This window comes from Ptychodera flava, chromosome 5, assembly GCF_041260155.1.
Source record: "Ptychodera flava strain L36383 chromosome 5, AS_Pfla_20210202, whole genome shotgun sequence".
Taxonomy (NCBI): Eukaryota; Metazoa; Hemichordata; class Enteropneusta; family Ptychoderidae; genus Ptychodera; species Ptychodera flava.
This window is the reverse complement of record NC_091932.1, coordinates 23,974,770-24,002,705: the sequence shown is the minus strand read 5'-3', so window position 1 is coordinate 24,002,705 and position 27,936 is coordinate 23,974,770. Positions and strand designations below refer to the sequence as shown.

General features: G+C 36.0%; 1 protein-coding gene across 4 annotated transcripts; it reads right to left on the bottom strand.

Moving 5' to 3' along the window:
- On the bottom strand, positions 1-27,923 carry LOC139133334 (NIPA-like protein 2). 4 transcript variants are annotated; one of them, XM_070699879.1, is made up of 14 exons: positions 27,655-27,923; positions 18,366-18,434; positions 16,826-17,000; positions 16,167-16,226; positions 15,014-15,066; positions 13,944-14,015; positions 13,311-13,407; positions 12,439-12,574; positions 11,289-11,377; positions 9,826-9,889; positions 8,868-8,965; positions 7,799-7,929; positions 6,094-6,172; positions 1-986 (listed from the first exon to the last, which is right to left on the bottom strand). In XM_070699879.1, exons 1-13 carry the CDS (start codon positions 27,682-27,684, stop codon positions 6,095-6,097), a joined length of 1,152 nt encoding a protein of 383 aa, XP_070555980.1. In that variant the 5' UTR covers positions 27,685-27,923; the 3' UTR covers positions 1-986; position 6,094. The 4 variants fall into 4 exon arrangements, with proteins under 4 accessions (XP_070555980.1, XP_070555981.1, XP_070555982.1 ...); XM_070699880.1 differs by lacking the exon at positions 27,655-27,923 and adding an exon at positions 18,779-19,003; XM_070699881.1 differs by lacking the exons at positions 6,094-6,172; positions 7,799-7,929 and having other exon boundaries at positions 27,655-27,876.
- Positions 27,924-27,936: the final 13 nt, after the last annotated feature.

The window sequence follows — 27,936 nt, the reverse complement described above, 5'->3', positions numbered from 1 at the left end:
TCTGGATCATTTTGTTAGCAGTTTATTTCATCATTTTCTACAGGGTGATTATAATAATAGCGAAAAAATACTCATTAAATCAAATAGGTTACAAATGTGTAGAATATATACATAGGCAAGAGTGTCCGAGGCATTGAGGCCACAGAAAATTGTGGACAGTGGTAAATTTAATTGATTTGTCGTGTGCATAAATTAGAAGAACAAACAACAGTTATCAGGCCCATAATTTTTTTTTCAGGTCTAGAGGATGCAATATGGACCGGATTATTGATCATAATGCATGAAGGGCCCTAATTACCTCTGTAGTAACTGGGGTATGGCAAATAAACTCTTCTCAGTAAAAAAATAGATGATTGTTTAAAACCATCTGGTGACGAGTTAAAAATAAATCAGACTCCAGCATACTGCATGTGTGTTTTATCCTTGCACAATCCCGCTTTTTTTTGCCTGTATATCTCAATATTTATCTTATTACCCATCTCTGGGCCATTGACAGGCAAACTCATAATATCTATGACACAGAGTTGTCAATTTCTATATTGAACAAGTGTCACTTTAATTTGGACACTGCGCTGCCAATAACAAAAAGATTTAAGTCTACAATGATTAGATACGCCATTGAACTTGAATGTTATACACAAATTTATAGTTAAACTTGGCAAGGTTGATGTTTAGCAATATTAGAGAGTATTTAGTAGTTCCTTCAATAATTTTTATTCAACACTAGCTTTCAGATGTAATAGTATATAAAACTGTGCTTCCAAAAACTTTCTCTCTGCATGGAAGACAGACAGCTTGATCCTTTTCCCCTCCTTATCAAATCTTGGAAGTGTGACATTTCCAGCTGACATGAAAAAGGCCTTTCTGTTACAAAAGACATCGCCATCAAAGCTTGGTTTTAAAATCACTTCGTCACCTTGACAATGTACCGTATTCCTCAGCTTGTCTTTGGATGAGCACTTCCTCATAAGTGAACTCTGACATGACTGTAAAAAAAAATTGGACAACCATGAACTTCATCCTTGAATCACTCAATTTTTTAGGCGAATTCCTATTGTCTTCTTTGGTAAAATAAAACTCTAAACAGTGTCATTACTTTTGGTTTGCTACAGAAGATGAAAAGCGGAAAGGAGCATACACCTTGGACAAGACCATATACAGTGCGTTTCACCAAGGTACCGCAACTCAGCGTACAAGACGGATACAATCCACATACAAGACAAACGATTAGCTTGGGTATCACAGACACATTTCAAAGCCACCGACTCGTCGATTTATTACAGTAAACCGGCATGGGGCAGCCGCTGTCTGGACTGAGAGATACACTTGATCTACAATGTGTGGCTTTTCAGTTAGTTTCTGTTGAGAATACCTTCACCTCTTGAACTCTTAGCTGAAATTGTAAAAGAAACAGTTACATTGTAGAGCAAGTCTAGTCAACTGTTTATCTCTCAGTCAAGACAGTGGCTGCCCCATGCTAATTGACGAGTCCATGGCTTTGAAATGTATCCGTGATACCCGAGCTAATCGTGTGTTTTGTATGTGGATTGTGTCCGTCTCATATGCTGAGTTGCGGTACCTAGGAAAAACGCACTGTCACACTGGGTCAAAGTTGCGGTACCTAGGTAAAACGCACTGTAACACTGGGTCAAAGCTACTATAAGCTATGATTTGACACACCCTAGGGGAGTAGTTTTATTCATCTATTTATTTATTGTGAGAGGCATCCCTAACATTCAGACCGGAGCTGTAAGAGAATTGGTCCTATTATTTTGTAAATGTTGTGAATTTATAATTATGATAATGGTATCATCTGACTCTGTAAACAGAGAGAGAGAGAGAGAGAGAGAGAGAGAGAGAGAAGAGAGATCAGATTCTAACGGAGTGAGAGAAAGAGAGAGAGAGAGAGAGATCAGATTCTGTAAATAAGAGAGAAAGAGAGAGAGAGAGAGAGAGAGAGAGAGAGAGAGAGCACAAAAGTTTTTATGGTATCAATGCAATAACCCAAATACCCCTAAGGTATCTTTTGATTAATTCAATCAATACAAATAAGGTAGTTGTTGATTGGAAAAGACAGTCCTATTCTCTATGTTATTCAATCCATGAATGCCCATGTAATTAATCAGTGCTATGGGAAAATGATACTATTGTAAGGTCTAGAGGTTAATAACATATGGGAAAATTGCCGACCGATGGATTCCGAAGAAAACTGTACATAGATCATACAGGCATGATTCAATCATGTTTTGTAATCTTTTGTGACTTTAATCTTTCTCTGTATCATTCGGTTCAACCTGATTGATGAGAGCGGGCTACCGGGTGGTTAACCTGGATGACTGGGAGAGGTGGGGGTGGGAAGGTTTAGATACACGGATGTTGTGGTAATTTGCAGCTTGCTAAACAGTTGAATATGATTAAACATTTATCAAATGTTGTCATTTTTTGTTACCTGTAGTAAGTGTATTATTAAAGCCCCATAGCTGCAAATTTTATGCATTATTTTCATGATTTTACTTTCAAACCAAAGTTGGCTCGTGTGAATATGATAACTGAAGGACATGTATAGAAATATCACTGCACACTAATTTGGACAATGTCTACACGTTTCAACATGCTGAATATTAAGGTGGTTGTAAAGGCTAGAGCGTCAGTTATAAATTTCAACAAAACTATTAAAATATAAAAGTAGTCAACATTCTCTGTGGAATAAAAAAAACTAGACATTTGGGCACAAAGGCATTGCAGAGTTATAGCCTGTTAAAAAAACTGACCAAATAAGAAGAAGTTGGGGAGTTCTTAGTGTATTAACTATGGTAGAGGTCCCCTAGCTTTTAATAAAATGTTTGAAAAGGGAAAGTCATTATTTGCTGTTTTTCAGGAAAGTTTGACAAGGCGGTGCTGGCATTCAGAGTGAGTGACTGCTATTGTAAATGCATTTTTAGATTCTTTGAGTGTCAAAGAGGTGTCAAAAGTGAGATTGACTAAAAAAACTGCTCTGTGACTTCAAAAGAGGGGTGCAAATATGGCTTGTTTTCAACATTTTTGACAGAATAACAGTTTTCCTACATAATTTTATACCAATTTAATCCAACTTTGAAATGAGATATGAACATGGAATTTTTACAGCCTATTAACAAGGTTACAGATAAGATTTGTATGGCACAATTTTTGCTGTATTTGAAGTACTTTTTGAAAAATCACATTTTGAAATTTGAAAGAATTTTTAATAATTTTTTGATATATAAACCCATGTAAAATCATAAAAACAAATTTTATTTACAAATCCTGCCGTACAAATCGTACAATAAATAGTGTCAACATATTTATAACTAATTTGGTAATATTAATACTATCCAATTATTATTAAATTCAAATATGTAAAAAAAATATGAAAAATTAAATTTTAATATTTACTGGTGTCATATTTCAAAATCATGGCTGCAAATATACAATTTTTATAGTCTTTGGAGAAAATATTAACTAAGGGAGATATCCTAAACATTTGAATTAAATATCTTGATTCTAACACTTGAAACTTGACATTAACTCTGAGAAAAGAATTGGTGCAAAAATAGCCTTTCCAACCACCTTAAATGAGTGCCGCACTCATAAAATGGGGCCCTCACTGAAAAGTACAAAAAAGCAGTATTTCCCGCACATACACACCGTGATCATAAAAGAAACAAGTATGACGCCATTTATTTGAATGCACAACACACGACGGCCAACATTTTGTTATTGTAATCTTTATTTTCTCTGTCATGTGATTATTTTTTTAAAATGGCGGGAAATCTAAAATGATGTTAAAACTTTTGAATTTACATGCCACTTTCGACACTTATGACAGTGTTACACTTTTTTCAGGCTTTAATGGGTCTTATTCAAAGAAAACTCTTGGAAAACTGAGGGTATTTTGAGATTGGTTTATGACACATTCACAGCTATTTTAGCTTTAAAGGCGGAGCCTCCCTTTAAAAGGACACAAAGCTATTGCGGCATTCATTGTGTAAGTGGACATCAAACAGGCAACACGTGGGCACATACTCCAGAAAATGCCACTTTTTGTTTTTTTTTCTGGCCACAAAAACGCAGACAGACTGCCAAGCGGTCAGCACAAAGCTGCTGCCGATCAAACTCTGTGGTTATATATTTAAATTCTAACGCGCCTAGAAGACAATTTTTTAGGAAATCGAGCGTTGGTGTTGGGGAATCAATGACCGTCGGCAATTTGAACCGACCATCAATCAAAAAGCTTGTATAAACTCGGTTTGCAGGATTAGCAAAAGATGACAAAAGGTTGAGATCAGTTTGTGTAATTAATGTTCTAGAAATCATACATTGTACTGGCCAAGTGTTTGACTGGGAGGAGAACTCAACTAATGCGAGAACCTGGGATTGAAAATTGCGGCTTTAAGTACCTGTAAGAAACATCATACGGTCATAGATAACCCCTAACCCCCTAACCCCAATTCATTTACAATGGGTTGGAAAGTACCATAGGGTTAATATAACGTGCTGTGGAAAGAGATAATAGGTCAGTGTCACTGTCCACATAATGTGAAAATTATCTTGCTTATATATCATAATAACCATTGACAGTCAAACATAAATAGCAGAGTGTCCACAAAAGAATGGAAGTTCAATAACATCATTTAGTAGCCAAGTTCAAAAACACCATTTTGTAGCCATCAACTGGTGGTACGGTCACGCAACTCTTTTTAACCGTTCACTGTGAAGGAATAAAAATATGTAGAGACAATATGGCAGACTATAAAAGAGATTTTGCATGCCATTAACATTTCCTACACTATCTGTTTGCACTTTACAAATTCAAATGCAATCTGGATAGAGTCAGGTTGTTCAAAGAGTTCCATTAATTATTGTTTTCTACTCGTTTGCCTACTATATGTACAGCCTAGCATCTATGTAGGGTGTATCTTGTGGAGTGTGTCTTGTACATTCAAGAATTGACAACAAGCGACTTATCTTAACCATCAAACGATACCTATAGTATAGCAAGGACAGTGACAAACACATGTGAAAATCGCCAATCTAGTGCTTGATACAATGAGGTTGGGTAATTGTAAGGATACAATAAGCTTCCGTGAAATCTGTTGACTGACAACCTTGAATGCCACATTTATTTGAAGATTGCATTTTTAGGTAATCGTTTTTAATCTAAGCAAGGCAATGGCACAGATTTTGATCATGACCAGTTTATTGCCAGGTGATGTGCTCTCGACAAGATTGTATTTGGCAAGGTCATTGACTAACCTAGATTCAATATATGAACACAGAATCTAAATTATCACAATGTATTTAGTATTGTATCTGCTCATCATTGTCTCAAACAAGAATATTCAGCATAAAAACTAAATCTTTGTACATTGACTGTTTTCAAGTGATATCTACTGATTTTATATCATTGCAGAACATATATCGGAAGTATGCATCACATGTTCAAACAACAGCACTACGAGCATAAAGTAGTTATAGCGCCTCGAAATCAAAGGACAAAAAATTTTTGCACAAATTTTCCTCGATGAAACTTTAAACCATGCTCTTTCAAAATTAAGAATAAAAATCAGGGGTCACTGTAGTGTATTGTGAAAACCAAGTACCCAATATTTTCCAAAGGATAAATTCAAAATGGCTGCCATTCCCTTTGTTCACCCTACAGGGGAAAATTAAATTTTAGATTTTACAAAAACAAGCTGTAGCAAACTTGAGTTACTCTATAAGCTCAAAATGAGCCCCAACAAGAGGTAGATGGAAAAAAGTTTGTCAGGAGAAATGATCCTCAAGGCCCTGAAACAGCATTTATGTTGATGAGTTTATTTTCCACTCCTATCAAAATATAGATATTCATCGACCCATATATGTATGTAGTGTGAGGGTATGCGTGTATGCATGAATGAGTGTACTCATGCTAGTATGTTTGTGCATTTCGTTTCGTTTGATTTTATGTTGGTATGTTGACAGATTCGTAAATATAGATATGTGTGCACAGATGGGAATGTTTTATACACAGCGAGTAATATGTACATGTGATGGTGGGTGTATCGAATGTCCAAATGTAATAGTGCTGCCTACCTTATCGCTTATCATTGTCGGAAGGCTCACTATTTTTTCCAGAGAGGTCTGATAATTCCAAATTATGTAAATTATGTCCCTGGTTGTACCGTGAATTGAGAAAAAATGGAATTAAAAATTGGAAAATAAGAAAGCAATATGGCATTAAGGAATATGAAAGTGCTATACAATTTGTAGTAAAGTAATGCCTAAAATTCAACAAGCATTTTTTGTTTGCGCTTTTTATGACCCTCAATAAAAAAAAGTTTGTTTGACTTCACTGATCTGTTTGGTGGGCTGTCATGACAAAGCTGAAGAACAATTGGCCGCGGTCACCGACATACACCATTAATTTCAGCCAGTGCCACATCTTGTCATTGTAATTCATACCAAACTTATAAATTGATTTTTCTTTTATTTATTGTTGTTTGAAATACTACCAATTTAGACAATTTCCTTTGGAATCCTTTAAAACTTATTATTCTTTTTTCATTCTTTTATTTTTTAAAGAAAAATGGCAATTTTATTTTGGCATAACGTTTAATCTACATTTCCTATCAAGGGTCAAAATTGTAATTTCACATTAGGCCAAAAAAAAATAAATTGTGCTGTTCCGATAACATGGTTTTCAAAATTAGGGTAGGTAGGTCGATAGGGATTTTTATTTTTTCAAAATATTTTTATTTTTAAATACGTATTTTTCAGGGGTTCAATAACTGCATGTAGCTGTTAACAGTTCCATTATCAGATTGGATTACTGGTTGACATGTATGTTTGTTTGAATGTCATAGAAACTGAACTGTCTGAATCATAATTCTTTGACGGCAAATTGTAATGTTAAAGCACAGTCCAGTTTCAGACCTGCTTGTCTTTGGTGATGGTGACAGCAGACAACAACGATCTTTCCTTGCCATGATTGCATTTGCATAATGTACGTAATAAAGTACACATTATGCCTATCACGGGCCGCCACATTGTTTGTAACGTATGTGCAACGATGAATGACGTCATAGGTTTCGCGCTAGTTCTCGTGTGATTTTCTCTACATTTCTTGCATGTGTGATTTTGTGGCTTTTTTCTTTCTTTTTTTTTTTACTTCTGCGTCTTCATAGCTCTGAAACGCCTAGGGTCAGCAAGTAAATAATAGGGTAGGTTGGGTTATCGGAAGAGCACAATTTTTTTTGTTTGGCCTTACATACATTCATTTTTTTTCAGCCGTGGCAAGTTTCTATTTAGCGTCATCTAAGTTTATATTTTGGAATTCTTTTGTTTTTATTGAATGCCCACAGCATGGATAACATATGGAGAAACACATGCAACAGATGGGAAACATAAGGAACATAAGCTATGCCGGTGCAGTTAATACAAAATATTCCAATCAAAAAACAAGATTTGGAACAGAACAAGCAGAAAGATTGACCATGCCAGCGAGAAGTGTGACTTAATTGACTAACTGCGAACTGGGAAGAAATTTTATGCACATTCTTGGAATTCAGGGAATACTTAGACTCACACAATGGCTGGAAAAAATGTTCTGTGAGTAAATAATTGATGATCAAGTTCTCATTGAAACTGAAGAACCTTGGAGGTAAGATTTGCAATGTACAATCTTGTGATGGATTAGAATGCTTTTTTCATGCTTTGGTTTTTGCACAAATACTTTGCCACACGCTCAGTTCCTTTAACTACTTCATGCAATTCATATATGATAAAACCAAGCAGTTACTTTGACTGAAGAGCCGTAAGCAGAGTCAACGCAGCCTGCCTCGATCAGTAATGGAACGCTCTCTAAGTTTCCCTTGCATGACAAGACATCGGCAGGCTGTACAGCTTTGGTTTGTGAAGTTGGGATTGTTTCTGTTGACCAAAAAAACAGAACAGGAATAAAGTTTGAGAAGACAGACAGAGACAAACATTGAAATCAGCATTATGCCTTTTGTTGTTGTTTTTTTAATGTAAAGTCTTGTGTCTGGAAATGCTTTTGCATCTGAATGAATATATGAGTGAAAAACTGATGAAGAAATTTTGGAAGAAAAAGATGAAAGCAAATAAAGAGAAATGAACATTAAGGTATGTCTTATTGAGTAATTGCTGTGTGTTATACATCTGATACGAGTGAAGTGGTGTGAGTGATCATGACACGCTTGTCTGGACACGCATTACAGGCTTAGTGAAAATTTGAGCAAAAGTTTTTAAATCTGTAAATTTCCAGGCGCCAACTACCTTCAATGAAATATGAGTGTTTGGGGGCATAAACTAGCCAGTAGCGTACTTGACAATTTATCTAGAAACCATAATATCCTTACCAATATCTACTGATTAACCCTTTCAGCGCTGTAATTTTCTCCCGCCAAAATTTTAGTGCAAAATTTTACCAATTTTCATGAATTTTTCTTTTATTTTTTTGGTAATTTTGGACCAAATGATCATCATATTTTATTGGCTACAGTTTGTTATCAAAATTTTGGCAAAAATCTGACAGGTTTTTATTTTATAGAGGGGACAAAAATAGACTGTGGCACTCAAAGGGTTAATGAGACCTGTTGCTTTTGAGAGAAACTTGTCAGCATTTCACTGTTGTTACTCATAACACCTCTCAAATATAATATAAATACACATCATCTGGAGTATAAAGAATGATGATAACGTCCCTCAACAAAATTTTTCAGGTAATTCTCAAGTCATCGAGCGAGTTAAAACTCACAATTTACCAGCCTGACTTCCCGTCATATAAATGGCATTACCTTGAATGACCTAAGACGGCGATCAAACTATAACACCGAGTGTTAACTTACCATCCGGCTTTTGATCTGAAATAACTGCGATATCATCTTTGTTTTCTGACGGCCGACCAGTTGAGATAAAATACACAGCTGTAAACGCAAAGCCACATCTGTGAAGGGACAGAAATATTAATTGTTCAGAAAGGAATTCACCCATATATTACAGCAAAACTGGAATATGTCTCCAAATCCTACAAGCCGCCAATTATCTCAGTCATTTAGCCATATGATCTCTCGGTGTGGCTCTCGCTTTGCATGTTACAAGAGGAGATTAATTGTTTAATTGTCAAGGCCAACCTTCAGAAACCAAGATTACATACAGAAATTAGAGATAAGCTGCTTTTCTGAACCTAATGTATATTTTGTGCATGTGATTTAAACAAGTATAACCTTACCAAAAGAAGTTGTGTACATGTTATTAAGAAAGTACAGACAAGAGACACTGTTCAATTTGCCACACACCTAGACAGAACTGCTATGCGCCTAATTGAAGTCCTTTTGTTCAGTCAAGTCAACAAATTTCCCATAATTACCCTTTTCTATGGCAGGTTTCTCTTTAGAAAGATGAAAATAGGGCGGGGTGGATCATCAATATAATGTGTTCGATGGCAGTAAAACTGAAAGTTAGAACCATAGATTTTGAACAACTGAATAAACTATAATTTGAAATTATGCTAATGTTCATAGTCAACATTATTTATGTTGTCAAAGAAAAAAACAACATCCGAGTAGATTAAATACTTAAATTTCACATGATAATACTTTTTACATCTCTATGTTCACTTTCCTAAATGAATTAATACATTCAATTATGCAAATACTTCGAATATGCAGATCATGCAATAATGACTCATTATCAATTGAAATTACTCAACTGATGAAATTACAAGTCAGTGGTATAGTAAGCACAACGATTACCATGACAACTGGTTTCTTGTATGACGTGATTTGCATGATACACTGTACTTACCCAATTAAAAACATGCAAATACTGAAAGCTGTCATCCCTTCCAATTCGTGATAAAATATTATTCCTGAAAAAGGAAATTATTCGATAATGATGTCATTTCACCTCAGAGCTGATTGGACACGAATAGTATGTTATTAGAATCATGTCAGAGCACTGTCAAGAGCCATGGGGTACGGTCAATTCTACTGTCTTGGACTCTATGGCTAGATGTGCTTGTGTGGGTGTTTGTGTCGATTTTTGTGCGATATGTAGTATGTATTCGAAGGAACTTTATATCATTTTAATTATAAATTTGATCATAATTAGCCATTTTTCATGACATTTCACACACAGATTAGAGTGGTTCTTGTAGAGAGCAAAATTTTTGCCTCAGGATGTTTGATAATAAAATGAACTTTTTGACAAATTTTTGTCAATTTTCAGCAAAGCATTATCGGCATTGAGCCTGAGGTGATAAACTCTTTAATAAACTGCATATTCTAGTTCAGTGCCTGCTAGTGTTCACTTCAAAATATTTCTATCAGTTTGTGTTAAAATTTATCATCAACAAAATGGAGTATTCGTTTCCAAAATGTACGGAAAACTATTGATGATGATTATTTTATAATGCTACTGATCAACTTTTATCAATTTCATAGTATTCATGTCACACTAAATATTAAAGGGACAAAGTCGCCCATTTTTCATGAATTTTGTTTGATAGGAGATACTATACTGATATTGTTTGACATGTTGAAAGATACTGATTGAATGGGTGACCCAGCATATATTCAACCCCGATTTTAGACAAATTAAATGAAACCATGGTGAAAATGAATTAATGGTCATGACCATAAATTCATTTTCGCCATGGTTTCATGTTATCATGTCTAAAACCGGGGTCAAATATATGCATGGTCACCAATTCAATCAGTATCTTTCAACATGTCAAACAATATAAGTATAAGTATCTCGTATCAAACAAACTTCATGAAAATGGGCGACTTTGTCCCTTTAATGGAAATTTGACATTAAAACATTCCTTTACAAGAATGCAATTTTCAGTCTAAAGTGTACTTTTATTCTCATTTGGTCACATACAAATCAATGGCATAAACATGCAAACTTTCATTTGTGTTAACTTTAATCATTGCAATTCTGTAAGGTCAACCTTGTGAGGGCCACAATGAATAAAAGCCTTCATCCTAACCAGTGCTGCCTCTTTCTGATCAATTTTGTCATATCTTCTCTCAAAACTGTTACAACCAGCTGCAAACAGTCATTAAGGTAGCTACATACAAAATAGACACTTTCAGATTTTTATTTTTTTTCTCACTTGAAGAACTAAACCCTAATGAAGTATATATTTCTAGTCATGTGACCAAACAATCAATTACTAACATAGCTTGGATACAGAGTTTATATCGGTCACCATTGAGGGCAGTTCCGACGAGCCCCCTTCCCTTTGAAGAATTGCCACTTACCTGTCACTATTGCACTTAATGTGAATAACACATAATGAATAGGTACCACCACACTAGCTTCATGAGACTGCATTGCTTGTGTTAGAAACCTGCAGTATGGCAAAGATGAAGGTTAGGGTAGAATATGCGCCTCCAGAACAGATATTCAGCCTCTCTAATGTTTACAATGTTTTTTCTGGTCTGGTGTGGGGGCTCATTTTGAAGCTCTTGGAGTAAGTAAAGTTTTCATTGTGATTTTATTATTCTGCAAATCGAAAGTATAATTTTTCCCCCAGAGCTGAGAAAGGGATGGCAGTCATATTAAATTTCGTATACCCCCGGTATGGGTAATATTTTCGGTAATTTTTATCTCTAGTACCAAATTTTGCACTGTGACCCCTGATTTTGATCTCGATTTCAAAAGAGAATGGTTTAAATTAAAGTTTCCTTTGGGAAAGTTTAAGCAAAAGTTTGAGTCTGTCAATTTTGCTTTAGTTCATGTTCTCATGGTAATTCAAAAAGAATTTTATACATCTGATTAATACAAATGAGGTTTATTCAACTATTCATGTTGTTATCCCATGCCATTTGTTTTGTCTTGATTAGATACGCAAATTTGCATATTTTCAAAATACCGGTAGATATCACAGCTATTGAACAGAAAACACTTCTCCCTGAGGGCGCTCTATACAAGCTCGCCCCCTACAGGGACACGATTTCTGAATCACTCAGACAGTGTAATTGAACATTGGGAAACATTATTCAATTTCTAAAGCCACATTTGGAGTCCTTCGCTTCTTTTGACGGGTGAATGAATGTGAGCTGTCATTTTTGACAAAATTTTTCATTTTTTTTTGTTCCATAAAATAAGTAGACCCCCTTCTTTCTAGAATGTATTGTTGAAATACAAACCTCTAGCCTTGCAAACACAATACACTTTATGCAAATATAAAACATCACTGTCGATGAGTGAATACCAGTCTAGACTATAGGAATTCAGCTGTCGACAATAACACAGATTACATTATACAGATCGCATTTGTTGACAAACTGATCGCATTTCAATTTTGAGAATGAAAAATCTTGCTTAAAGACAGAACAAAAATACTAAAAACAAAATATATATCAAAAGTTATGGCTATTGGAGCGGTATAACACAAAAAAAACATACTTGACTTGTAATATTGCCGTGACAACCATGACAAGCACCGCCACGTAGAATATGCCGTAAATGAGTTGTGAGTTACCAGCCATCGTCACGGCAATCATACCACTGGCGGCTTTGGCGGAAATTATCGTAAAGGAGGCTGCAAAAGATTATGTGATAAATTGGCGTCAATATAAACTTTGAAAAATGCCTGCATAAACTACAATGCATATACCTGGTAGTTAACCTTTGAACCTTGGAGAAAAGTGTGTGAAAAACGTGACGTAACACAAAGTGTTGACAGAAGTTCTGGTGCTTGCTTCATACCAATACCTTCAGTCACTTTCAGCATTCCAAACTTGTTGGGTTATTGAAACAATTCTTGTGCATGGACGTAAATCAGTGTTGCAATTCTCAGGATCCAAATGGCACAATGATATTGTTCACATGGGAAAGTTTGCCGTCTTAATTTTGTTGCAATTCCATGGTTAACTATGGCTGACTGTCTTTTGTAAACATAAGAAAGAATCTTCACATACATGATGTGCATCACTTTATTCTTTTTTTTTGTCTAAATTGCATTTGTGTAATATAGAATTCTGAATTCCATTTTCCATTAATGTAGCCTTTTTGTATCACATATATGACATTCTCAGATACCAAAATTTCACTGAGGTTCATAATGAGGATCACTCAGCAGTTACTGTATTCTTTTAGAATGCTGAAAAACATGGGTAATAAATAATCTTATTTATAACAATATTTTGTTTGTATATTAGTAGCATCAGACAAATGATTAACTACTTTTTATGCATTACATATATGCAACTTCCATTTAGTTTATTGCATATACCGGTATTTTCGTCTAAACAAGACCTAGCATGTCTGTAACTTACCTAGAGTTGAGCAAACCAGCAGTATGACAACAACATGGTTAATTTTGAAGCCGTAAATAGCAACCAACAGAGCTATTAGGAAGGCAATCTCCAATGACTGCAAGTGAAACACAAACAAAATATTCTCTACCAATGTAATTTTACTCTTGATTTAAAAAACAAAATTGAAAGATAAAATTGAAATTAAAATTGAAATACACATTTATCTATTAAAGTCTGTGATGGTGAAGAGTAATGTGGAAATTGACAACTTTAAAGATATTCGTGCATGCAATGTTCGATTTCCTGGGCTTTCGAAGATTAAAAACCAGTTTCCTAGGAACCAGATACATCAGCTCATCAAGAACTCATCAATTGATAAGATAAATGCATCCTGAACACAAGATACATGTGGCAGAAAATTTTGCCGAGAAAAAGTGGGTTGGGAGAAGGGCGTCTACATTTGGCTAATGGAAAACTGAAAATTGCCATATTTAATATGAGGCCTGCATGGTGAGTTGAAGAGCGCCCCCATGAGTTGTGTATCAGAAATGAACAAAAAGGCTTGTTTATCCCTACTCCTAACATTTATGGACATTAATTGAAAATGGAGGATTTCTTTATCATGGACATTGTGTGGAGTTCGCTACTTACACCAAATACGGCAAATTGCCATTGTTTTAGTGCGGCTTTAAACTCTTTGGCAGTCATAATTTCCTCTGTGCTCTGCAAAAAATGTGAAGATGAAAAAAACAGGATTTGACATGAATAAAATTTTAATAACAAACTCATAACTTAATTCTTCAGGGCTCTATTCATGCAAACATGTATCTATAAGTATGATGATCTTTTCAATGTGTATACATAACAATGACAAGAACAAAAAAAAAATTCTATGCATGTTTGTATGAATAGACTGTTCTGACGTGTGGAGAGTATAAAAGATATTTTGAATACCGCAGTCACTTCTTTTCAGTGGCTTTCCTAATGAGACTTAAACAATTGTTGTTTTCGACCTTGCATCATTGTGCAGTCTCTGTACAGCAACAGCAGATCTCTAGGAAAATATATTTTGGCATATTCTCCTTTATCAACACAAATTTCTGTGAATTTTTCAGCAGCTTTCAAATTGGAATTGATATAATTTTGAAATGGTGGTGTAACAGGGTTAAGCTGGCATTCAAGTTAAAGCCAACAACCTGCGTCCAGCAAAGCTTTAAACATTTTTAACAGCAAGCAATCACTTAAGGCAGGAGCTAATTTTTCAAAGATAGACGCTTCAAAAACTATAGTTCACACAGCTAATTATGCCTTTAAAACAATTGAAAATCAAGCTGTATATGTTGCGTTTATACCTCCGCTCTGCCTGAAGAAGCTCCAATATTTTTTCCTGAAAATATTTCCCTCCCTGGTCGCAAATACTGAGTAAATAGAATCAGATCTCAAGATTTACATGAAATGCATGTTAAAAATTAGCAGAATTTGTTGTATATTATTCATTCAATATTCTACAGTAACCATGTTAGATGACGGGTTAAAACAGTGCACCGGAACTGTTACGGGCAAAGTCTATAAAAATTTATAGAATTCTCCAGAATTCTTTGGTAATGATAACTAATCTAATTGACACTGGAGTAATACAAAATGTTTAGAGGACTTTTCATACAATTCAATAGAATTTCTATAGAATGTAGGATTTGAATGTCGACAGATATTGCACTTACAGATGACGAAAACAGGACAATGAAGAGTGCTCCAACAACGGCCAACCCTATGCCTATAGCAAAACAAAAAAATAAAAAAAACAAATGAGCTTTAATACAAAACAAACCGAAAACCGTGGAAATTGATCAAGTGATGGTTATGAGAAGGCGTACATGATCTAGAATTAGTATATTGCAAATATTTGAGTGTCTGTAGTGACGCAGATTCACACAAAATTGTGAGTCAACATCCTGCTATGACACTCTTGTCAGATGTACTTGTTCCAACATGAGTAGGTGCGTGCGTGCATTCAAGGTGTAAAGAGCCATTCACTGTATTCCGCAGCGTGATCAAACAACTTCGGACTGATGGCTGCAAAACAGGTGGCATAACCTCTGACCTTTCGAAGCCAAAAAACCCCCAATTGTTTCCAAATATGCGGAAACAGATCATCATGAAATGATACAGGTGTTACGTAATATCTGCTGACAACTGAAACCTAATTGGCAAATATATGCTGGTTGGAATTTTTTCAACAGCAATACAAAATGTGTGTGTGCATATAATACACTATATTAATTTACAAACAGCAAACTGAGAATCCATGTATCACACATGTGATTAATATTAATAGCGCCAATGACCCTTAACTGAGACAAGACATCGTAAATTGATTCAACAAAGGGTGTAGATTTCACTGGGAAATGTATTAATTTACACAAGACGAATTTTATTAATATTCATGGTCCTTTGTGAATTTTCTTTGTTTTTCATACTTTGAGTATTAATCAATTTCTCATAGTATAAAACAGTGAAAAAAAATTGTGTTTAAAATCAGTAAACCAAACACCAAAAGTTAACAACCCAACCTTTATGAACAGTGAACTGAAATGAACAAACAAAATCAAGCAACACCCACACATCAAGCTGTAACTAATGACATAATTACTATGGTGGGATATATCTGCTGAAACCATTATTTCCACCAAGCCATTTTTCAATCAACATAAATAAAGAGTCCTTTGTATAACTTTAAGATATAATGCATGTATTTCCAATTCATCCATTTTATATAACAATTTCCTTGTCTTTCTTTTCTCTCAATATCTGAGAACCTATCACTTGTATCTCTAGAATGGGAAATTATTTTTCATGGATAATGAAATGACTTACCAAAAATATTTCGATGATTGAGCTTCTCTTTTAAAAATACCATCGCTATAATTGTACTAGCTGTAGACACAAACAAAATATTTGATGGTCAGAACGATTTCGCTATAATAGTACTGGCTGTACACACAAAACATTGGATTGTCAGAATAAAAGACAACATAGAGTTGTATTTGACAGAACATTAACAGAGTGAAAACATCATGAATTTTTTAGGAGTGTATCAATTGTCACAATGTGGTTCATGTCTAATTTCATAGTATTTAAATATTTTAGTTAGACTATACATATACAGTTTTTTCCTTTATTGTTGGCAGTTTACATTGATCACTAAAATGTGTACAGGATAAGACCGGGAATCGTTACTTTTTTGTAACTTGCACTGGTTTTGAATTCTAATTAATATTAGTAAGACAGTTATTCAATAGGAGAGGGTGACATAACAAAAGTTAAAAATCTTCTTTTCATTTCACTGGGTGTTACTGTTATATCATTAAGGCACATCATGATAGTCTGTGTGTTCATTGTAAAATATTTTTCCCCCTTATATCAGATAGACCAAACATCCAATACGGAATACAATTTTATGATACACATCATGGGTATAGACACAAGAACAGCTAGAAACACACGCTGTAATGGTACTCTTCACATACACTTACATATCATTGTTGTGATACCAAGGGGAGCCACCATGGACGCTGGGGCGTATCCATAGGCCATGAAGTTGCCAACCTCCCCCAGACCCATCAGGGCAATGCCAAGCCACCATAGCTTGCTCTTGGTATGATCTTCCTGGGGCTTGCCCTGTGCTTTCAGTCTTATGTGAGCATATCGCTGTATGTAAAGAAACAGGAAGACACACAAAAAAGTAAAATTTTAGAATCAGTTCATATTTTAATCCATCAAATAAAAATTCATCAAATAAAAATATGTGACTAAAATGGTGTGTTTTGCAAGAAGAGGTATTAATAAAATAACATTAGTCACGACTTTATCTGGGAACAACAACTCAAGCAAATTATCCTGCCATATTGTATGTTATTAAGTCACCAGTGGATAAAGAAGTTGAAGAGTTATCATACGTATTGAAAATAATATCATTGTTGTAGATTTTCCATGGCTAATAAAATGTCAGGCACATACAAATTTTTATTTCATGTTCCATGAACCTATTCAATGGTCATTTAAGGGTGTTAAATTTTGACATATTTTTATAATTTGTTGTTCTGTCTATATAGCTACAGAATACAGAATAAATTCAGAATAACTTTTTGTAACTTACAAAATCATCTCAAAGACCTGTCCGTATATTATGTCCAATGTTATTGTTGAGGATGGAAATTTAGTCAGGGCTTTTTTGTATATTAAGTCCAATCCTACCATAAACTGTCAAGGCCGAAGGCTAAAACATTTTATCGTTTTGCTTTTAAGTTCAAAATGGTCGCTATCTGTACGGTGTTAAAGGGACAAAGTCGGCCATTTTTTCATGAATTTTGTTTGATACAAGATACTATTTATACTATTTGACATGTTGAAAGATACTGAATAAATGGGTGACCATGCATATATTCAACGCTGGTTTTAGACAAATGAAACCATCGCAAAAATCAATTAATGACCATTACCATTAATTCATTTTCGCCATGGTTTCATTTCTCGTGTGGGGTCGAATATACTCGTGGTCACCCATTTATTCGGTATCTTTCAACATGTATAACAATATAAGTAGTATCTCGTATCAAACAAAATTTATGAAAAAATGGCCGACGTTGTCCCTTTAGCTCTATATGGAACAATTAATTTTTTGATTTTTTGAAAAAAAAAAGACAGTAAATTTTCGTCTTACTCAAAGAGCTTTATAATGAGCCCCTACAATTGGTAGACCAGAAAAACTACACGCAAACTTTGAAAGGAGGAATATCTGTCCCCGAGGCACATTCTATCTTAACCCTTTGAGCGCCAAAGTCAATTTTTGTTGCCTCTATAAAATGTACTTTAGTCAAACTCTTTCAGATTTTTGCCAAAATTTTGATGAAAACTGTAACAATGAAATGTGATGTCCATTTGGACCAAAATTATTATCAGAAAAATTCACAAAAATCGGTAAAATGTTGCACTAAAATTTTGGTGGGAAAAATTACAGCACTCAAAGGGTTAATGGAAAGTATATACGACTTTCATACATGATAATGAACTCACCTGAAGATTGAGAGATATACTAATGAGTAAATTTCCACCAATAGAGAGCGCACATCCGATGGCAATTAACTGAAAATATAATGAAGCATAAAAGTATCACTGGTAAAAATTTGAAAAAAATGAAATAAAATCCTTATTACTTATTCTATTAGTTCAATACCACACTACATTTGAGAAATGTGTTGTTGCAAATCTAGTCTAGAACTTTTTCCATGGTAATAGAGAATGTCTCCGTCATTTTGGTGAGATTTGGAGATGGCGGAGAGATCCTTGACTAATCTAGTGACACACCATTTCTTTTTCTGTGCAAATTAATTTTGGATTTACAGAAATAGAAAAAGTACAGATTTGTTCTGGACCATCACACTGCTTCCTTGTTAATATCCGTCTCAATTGATTTAAAGTACCCTTACCATAATATGTTCCTGATAGGGTTAATCCAAAATGATGAATTTAAAACTCAAAGTAAGCATATTTTCCCCTTGAATCCAATTAACAAATTGTAATGTAGATATCTGCAGCGAAATTTAAGAACGTCAAGGCTGAGGTGTTCGTAAATCCTGGCTGCATGCTGCTCGCAGCTCTGGCACATGTCTAAAACTGGTTCATTTAATTTTTAGATTAGAAAATTTGTTTATACGTGAATCCAATGAGATGGGTGGGTCAGCCCATATGCAATCATTGCTGTACAAAGTTGAACATGTGATTCATGAACAATATTTAACAATAATGTTACTTGCACCAGTACTTTCACGGCTGTGACCATAAATAGGTCTACAAGCTTTCACTCAGTTAGCATCCTTGATACAAAGATGTGAAAATTTTCCTCTAGAGGTTAACATGTATTTTTCATAATCAAGGTTATAGCTATAGAAGCCTGGCCAGTTTGCCTCAAACCAACAAGATTTTTTATTTGCGAACCGGCCATTTTGCTGGTAATTAGTCAGTTAATTCCCACTTAAATCTAGACCCATAACCCTTTCACCCCAATTTCACCCTCTACAGGTCCAACTTTACCATAGAAAAGGATTGGATTGGTTCAAACCAAGGTGGTAAAAGGGTTTATGCTATAGTGACAGAGTACATTCACATCATAGTAGAATTGAATTTATTTCGATGGCTATAATAACAATTACTGGTAGGCTGGTTTTACACATGTAAATAGGCATGCAAATCCCAATTAATGTCTTTACCATGCTTTAGAATTGAACAAATACCTTTTTATCTGGCCTTCAAATCACAAAATGTGTCATTATCTCAAACATGCTGAAAGATTCTTTATTCATGCAATATATTGGACTATCAGGACAATTAATTCCTTACAACAAATGAGTATATGTCACTCTTCAGGAGTTAACTTTTGACAGGGTATGATTCCAGGGCAGCATTATAAATTAAGGTCTGTATGCTGATGATTGACGCAATTTGGTTGGCCTGCTATCTATAATTCAGTTATGCAGTTTGAGCTATCTCATCGTTCCGATGAATAATGCAGCCACACCATAATTTTGTGACAGAGTTAAACTCCATTCAACTGCAAAATTTAAATTATGCATAAAAATTTTCCCTCCCATCCTTAAGGAAGAATGTGCCTTGGGACAGATCGTCGAACTCTCAAACTTTTACAATTCTCTTCTGATCTACCACTTGTGGGGTTCATTTTAACCCAATGCCATAATTTTTCCCTCCAAAATTTTAGTGCAACATTTTGTAAATTTTTATGCATTTTTTAAATAATTCTTTTATAGTTTTGGCTGAATTGACATGATTTCTTATAGAATTCAGTTTCTCATCACAATTTCTGAAAAAAATTTGATGAAAAAAGTTTGGGTTTCATTTTACAAAGGCAATAAAATTGACTTCGGCACTTAAAGGGTTAAAGCTCTTGGAGAAAGAAAAGGTTTCCCCTCTTAGTTTTTTGAAAATCCAAAATCCACTTTTCCCCATAGAGTTAACAATGGGAATGGCGGCCATTTTAAATTTCAATATCGCAAAATGTTGGGTAATTTGTTTCACTAGTTACAAACTTTACATGGTGACCCCCGATTTTTATTGTGGATTTGGTAAGAGAATGATTGAAAATTTCATTCAGGAGAGTTCAAGCAAAAGTTTAATTCTTGATCACTATTAAGGCACATACTACCTTAAAGTAATCTCGATATCTGCAGTGAAATCTACAGACATCTATTAAACTGTTGAAAGACTGAAATCGAGACTGAATTGCTAATAAATTGTAGCAGTTGCATGCAGATCTCCAGCACATGGTCCATAGCTTTGTGTGAATATGACAAATTCTGAGCACAAACAATGAGAGAGTTGGTGACAAAGTTCGAGATTTTTAAATTTTGGAAATGAATTTATGCAAAGAGCAAAGATCTCAAGAGAAAGGCGAACAAAAGTATGATATAACTTAAATTACCACTTCCACATTTGCAAAAGGTATTATTTTACCACACATCAATCAACTCTCATGACAATATTTGACAATATGTATTATATAACCTATATAATAGGCTAAGTTTTAACAACATCAAGTGTCAAGTTAAGACTTGTCAAAGGGCAGTATTCTCTTTTGAGTGAAGTATAATGAAGACGACGGTAATGGCTTTTTTAGAATATCAAAATTTTGATTTCTACCACAGGGGCTCATAAGTGCCTATTTAAGTCAATATTACAGCGTTTTTCTTTCTTTTTCAATGTTACAAATAAAGCTGAAGAGCACAACATTTGTGTAGCTGTCTTTTGTGTAGCTTGTATTGGCATGTATAGTGCGCCCTCAATGGGGAATGTGATCATATGTAAATACGACCTTTAGTTCCGTGACCTCTAGCCAATTCCTCTGGCCATGCCTTCTGGCCACGTGTACAGACGTCGCTGTGTTTACTACATATATTAGTACAGTAAGCATAGCGAGGGCAGGCAGGAAGTAGGCATGGCTAGAGCCGGGCCTAGAGGTCACGGAACCAAAGGTCACATTTACGAGGACGCACTATACATGCCAATACACGCTACACAAAAGACAGCTACACAAGTGTTGTGCTCTTCAGCTGGATTATTTGCAACATTGAAAAAGAAAGAAAAACGCTGTAATATTGACTTAAATAGGCACTTATGAGGCCCTGTGTTTCTACCTTGCAAAGTCAATGTTTGATTATAAACTTATTTGTGTATTTTCCTGTGTTGGTTTAACCACAGGAACCATAATGTCATCAAAAGGATTTCAGTATAATTCTGTAATAATTCTACATTAGGTCCCCTGCCTCCATGGTTGTGACAGGACTATGAGCAGATAATTTATGTTAATGGTTCCCGTATGCATATCATTAATATGGCAACAAGACATTGTAATATTGGCTTCATCTATTTTATTTTTATGCATCATGCGTTTCTTTTTAGTTGCAGTCTCGCTACCACTGTCGAGTGTCCTCATACCAATTTAGACTGTTGTTTACATATTTCCCTGGCTTTCAGTCTAAATTCTAAAAATACTGCCACAGTTATCTCTGCAGGTACATTGCTGACCCCAAAGCGTACAGGCATAGACACTGAGCATTGTCAGTATTGCTGATGGTTCTGTCTTCAACATACAATTATAATACTACAATTAAAACAATTAATACTTGACTTGATTTCGTCAGTAATATTTTGTGATTTTTTCTCTCCCATTCGCCAGTACCCAACTCCATTTGCAAAACTGAAACGTTCTCTCCTGTCCCATACAAAGTGATTTATCCGAATGTCTCATCATAAAGAGTATAGATATACTGAATGAAACATTTCTATATTTAGCTTAACCTAGCCTCTCTCTCTCTCTCTAGTTGACAACTGCTTTGACCTTTAACCTACGTTCAGGCGATTCACCTAGCAGGATATAATACATTGTATCTTATATAATATGCAAATATAACAGTGCATGAATACATGTACCTCAATGACAAATTTAAACAATTGGTCTGTTCATCACAAACTTCATTTCCATAAGTGTGTTCAATATTGCCAACATATATCATCAAGAAAAAAGACAGGCGGTGTGACAGTCATCCATCCTTTTTGGATAGCTTTTATGTGATTATCCTTTCAGCCAGGCCCTTTGCTCTTCTACTTGAACCTCCTAAAACCCCTTGAGACAGAAAATGGGGTTGTACTGAAATTTTGAGGGTTAAAGTTAATTGACAATTGATACAAATTATCAGAAAAATAACAGCTATTTTCCAGTAAATATTTTCCATTTTTAATATTGTTTGTTTGACTGTTGAAACAACAGGTCACTCTGCTCAGGAAGAAATAAATACCCATGTTCACGAGCCCCGTTCATTAGGCAAAATATAATTGATTTATATTACAATGAAATACTGTATATACACATCAAATGTGTCGGACATTGGCTGGGACTACCAGATTTCTTGTATGTAGCTGTCTGTCAATTAATGTACTTCCCAAGGAGGTTATACCTTGAGCAACACTGAGGACAAATGTGTGGGGAGGACTAAGATGGAATTTGCCATGAACCTGAGCACAAAGAGTTTTGGCATTTTTACCTCACCTAAGTCTGTTTTACCATGGTTTCACGGATTCATGTTGATGGGGTCGTGGTGGAAATGTGGGGGATTTGTTTGTTTTAGTGGCAATTTCCTTGATTGTTTGCATGTCTTGCTCAACTTGGGGAGGGACACTGAATACCAGAGATATCCCATGATTTTATCATCATCATGATTTGTTACCATACAGATTCCTCAGTGAGGTACTTTCGCATCTCTCCAATGTGCATGCATGTGTTGACAAATTTCTCTAAGGACTAACCATAGTTTTATAAATTTCATATTTTTAAGGTAGTATGCACCTCAAAAAGCATAAAGACTTAAACTTTTGCTCAAACTTTCCTGAATGGAACTTTCAACCATTTCTCTTACCAAATCAACAATAAAAATCGGGGGTTGGCGCGCAAAGTTTGGAACTAGCAAAACAAATTACTCCACATTTTGCAGCAATATTTAATATTCAAAATGGCCACCATTCCTGTATTAACTCAATGGGGGAAAAATTAAAATTGGATTTTCAAAAAACTAAGCTGTTGACAGTTTTTCTTTCTTCAAGAGCTTTAAAATGAGCCCCCACAAGTGGAAGATCGACCCAGGAAAGAATTGTAGAAATTTGAGAGTCCGACTAGCTATCCCTCAGGCGTGTGCTACCTTAATCAATTTAAGCACATCATTCTTCTAAATTTTAAATAATTTGGAAAATTGTCTGATAAAGGGATCAGATAGCATTTTTGTAAAAATTATCTCCCCAGCCATGCAGAATAGTGTAATAGAAAGTTTGGAAATATTCTTTTTCATCTGTTTTTACATGAGACAAAGAAATATTGATTTTTTTCTGATGGAAATGACAAAAATTTAGATGTTAACTTTTCTCAGAGAATGACCCCCTCCATTTTTCATAGTTTGCTTCCCAAAAAGTATGGCATCGTAATAACTGTAGACCATGATTTTTGTATTTTTAACTGATTTTGAAATTTTTGCTGCAAAACATCTTGATGAACTTTTATTGTTAGAAAAGTATGGGTACAAATCAAACAGAATTGTGGGTAATTTTCTGTACTGAGTGATGGAGCATTTGGCAAATGTTGACTTTTTTATAATATTACCCGAGCTCAAAGTATAACACGGGTAAGACGGCCAGAGGTGAATTCTGATTTTCAAATAGTAGGGACAATCATTCATTAAAATGCCAACCAAAACACGTCAAACCATCGAAATCAGGTTTGACTGTTGGAGATTCTCCCTGATCAGCGCCTGAAAATTCATTGAAAAAAAAGTTGTATCCGCGCTTTGCCAAGGTTGGAGCTGTGTATGGAAATTCGTGGGGGAAAAGACAACCAGAGGGCCGGGCACATTACTTTGAAAAGTTGGGTCCCAAACAGATTAGTATACCCACAGTAGAGGGACTGTGGTATACCATGGATGTAAAAATAGAAGGATACAGGACAGCCCTATAATCCCTTTCACACCTATTGTTATTTCTTTGTCTACGCTGGTCTTTGAAGTTGTGGCATGGTTGCCGCGATCAGGACGGCTCAGACACACCCACTTTACTCACGATATCGTGTACATCAAATTATTGTTGCCAAATTCATAAAAAAACTTTTCAAACTTGTGAAATTGCTTGTGCTGAATGCCCAGACTGAACAGACCTCAAACAAACCAAAGACTGAGAAAATCGACGCATATTTGACCAAGTTATGACTATTCTTTTGAACCGACTTGGATAAGTCCTCATGTTGTAAAATCACTCTCACTTACAAAGGATCGAGCCGCGGAGTCTGATTTTTTTTATTTAAGAGGTTCAAGGTATGAACTCTTTAGAAATGTTTGTCCTAAGTGCTGGTTCGCCTGGCCGTTGAAGTTATCGTATTCTAAAGTTGGGCTACAATTGCGGTACGCCGATAATTTGTCCCCATAGGATTGCATGCAAATGCGTTCGTCGTTCTTGACATGTTTCACCCATTGAAGTCACGTTTCTAGACGTTCAGAGACATCGCTGAAAAAACTGTTACGCCAAAAATATAGTCTTATATATAAACTTTCCTGTCTGGTCATGTTTGGCGGTCTGAGTGCCTGGCCGAAAATTCCCTGGTGATTTTTTCGCCGAAGTTCATTGCGTCGCGGGTTGAGGCATTGTTCGAGAAGGGGAAAGGTTATTACACATGCGCAGTTCTTGTTGTACCGTGTTTACGTCAGACAGAAAGTGAGCCAGGAGCTATCGTAGTCGATTGTTTTCCTCCTCGATGAGCCGCTTATCATCGTTAAGATAGAAAAAGGTTGTAGTATTGCTACAACAACATTACTGGCACGAAAGACGCTATTTTTTACGCTGTCTGTGGTAATGCACGAAAAGACTCGACGTTTACCGACGACAACCCGAAGGCACGCTATGAATAAAATAACACGCTAATCCCGTTACGGGATTACGAGATAACGAATCGGCGGCAACTATCCCTTGAACAAGGATCAAAGGACTGTCCTGTATCCTTCTATTTTTTACATCCATGGGTATACCTACTCTGATCAAACATATTTGGCATACTTAGTATAGCGGTATACTCGCCTCTGATATTCAAACCAAAGATCAGTCATTATTTATACCCGCTCATCGGGCAAACAACTGTCAAATAATACGACTTCACCTGCCGGTCAAAAATGTAACTGCCCCGGGGCCGGCGTGCAGGGTGGTGTGGTGATTTTGCAGGTAGTTCATCTTCAGTCAGAAAAATCAATTTGTTAATTGGTGCTTCTTCACAATGTGGCAAAAACATGCTGACATTTTGCATCGATATAAAAACGTGATGCATTTTGTCAAAAATGGCATGTAAAACGGTCATTTAATACGCCAGGGTTTGTACGCTTACGGAATAATTAATGGATATGTGCAGTGTTCGCGCTACCGCTCGCCAGACGGCAAAATGGCGAATTGATTCACTCATTGGCGACTCAGACGGTCAGAACAATCGCCAGACTGGCGACTCAAAATTTGTACGTTCGGTCACTTTGTTCTACGATGTTCTGTTGCATTGCGGTGTTTTGTTTTACTTCTTGGGAAGTCTTCCGCCATAGTACTATCGTACTCATCTAAGTATAAGCCCTGCCACTGTTTTCAGAGTATAATGGGTCGTACAAGTTGGTAAAATTACTTTTCAGATAAAAGAAGATAATGGGACATCGAAGTTCCCGTGATAGTATCGTGAGCAAAATGGCACGTATACCCAATACATGTACTTGTGCCCCTCCGAAATGTCCCCCGTTATCTAAATAGAATAGTCCCACTCTAGTTACGTCCGCCATTAATCACGTTCACGCTGTCCTGTTTTCCCGGGAGGTTGTCATAGTCCAAGTATAAACATGCAATTTCAGTTGTTTTCAGCGATCATCCTTTCATCTGTGAAGAGCGGTTTTACCGGTGACCATTACAATTTTCACTGCTATGCTGTTGTTTTAACAAGACACGGACCGTTTGATCTTGGAGGAAAGTAGAGTTGCTTTTACGTGCAGCCAATGCACATGCCAGTTCACGGGTTCACACCATGCTCTTGAACGTGAATGGCAGCACACATGATGTCTTTGTTTCACGTTTATATTTTATCTCAAGGTATGATTCAAGCTGAAATGTCATCAAAATGTCACTTCTATATCGAGGGATTGTGCAAACCAGTTTGATTTAAAACAGCTTTGTAAAACACTGTTTACTTAGCTTGGAAATTGTTACTGAGTTTTGCTGGCTTTTGGCCATGCACGGACGTGTATCAATATCAGTGTGATCATGGCATGCCATGCCACGTTCATGAAGATCTTGAGGATGTTACTCTTTTCTGTATTTTTTTGTACTTCACAATTTCTTTGGTTGACGTTTGAAAGTTCACAAGTGGTGTTCAATAGTCATGCATGAGTTTTGATACGAAGCATTCTTTTATTGAACTATTAAAGCAGCACTGAGGATACATATGATGATGAGAAAGTGGCAGACCTGAAATATTTGGTTATCATTACTCTTGAGTATTTAATGATATCACCTTTGACCCTTCGAGATGAATGTGTGTGACCCTTGACCTCACCTCTCAAAAGAAAATCTGGCTACTTGTGTTCACACTGTATTTCACACTGTATTAGCCAAAAAGGCTAATCAGCTTGAGTAGCCAGAGCAGACCCTGATGTGATGAAAAAATATAACGATCCTCCGTCGATCCCAGCGTACTTCGAGTATTATAGGGTTATTCACAAAATACGGCACTGTATGGACGAGGGCTCAGTGAGTGAGGTGTATAATAATTCGGAATACCGGCAATGTTTAGGACAAAATAACGCTCGCGAATGAAAGATGAATACTTTTCATCTTCACGACCAATGAACCGGTAATATGTTTGTCCACGGTCCGTACCGTCCACCAAGGTTTGTTCGTTCAGGTTGAATGAGCTACATAAATATGCACGCGGCTACTACTGTGACACCATCGGTCGGCCGCCCGCCAATATTGGAAAATATGCTACGTTCATCAACTCCAATCAGCCATTGGAAGGCGATTTACAGAGAAACTTTTTGGCGACGTTAGTCGATCTAATCCAACCCTTGGAATATTGCTGTATCGAGCGAAAAAGCTGCATTTAGCGACGGTAAACTGGGCGCCGCACCGGAACTGAACTGCTACTGAATAGAAAAAAGTGAAAGGCCCCATTGTATTCGATTCCGTCCCACGAATATTTTACTGATTTGATATGCATTCTGGTGTACAGTGGCCTTACCTGGGTGTCTGTTAAATGTATTTGGATCATTGCACATTCGAATTCTTGGCCGCACCGTGTTGTCTCTCACATCAGACCCAATGTCCTCTCATGTTCGTTTATAAACTTGGACGTATGTTCGATCATTACTTGGGACTCCTCCTGTGACCGGCTTACTCTAGACAGAGTTCCCGATCCCCAGTGCGGCGCTTTCGACACTTTCACACAGCTGACCGGACCCACTAGCATAGCACCCCGCCTGTTTTGATGAGCTTACCCAGCAAAAGGTTAAAGGTCGTGTTC

Coding starts and splice junctions, on each gene's coding strand:
- LOC139133334 (XM_070699879.1), bottom strand. CDS start 27,684: ATGATCCAAATACATTTAACAGACACCCAG. Junction 16,227..16,825: donor TGGTATCACAACAATGATAT/GTAAGTGTATGT, acceptor TTGTGTCTACAG/CTAGTACAATTATAGCGATG. Junction 12,575..13,310: donor GCTGGTTTGCTCAACTCTAG/GTAAGTTACAGA, acceptor AATCTTTTGCAG/CCTCCTTTACGATAATTTCC.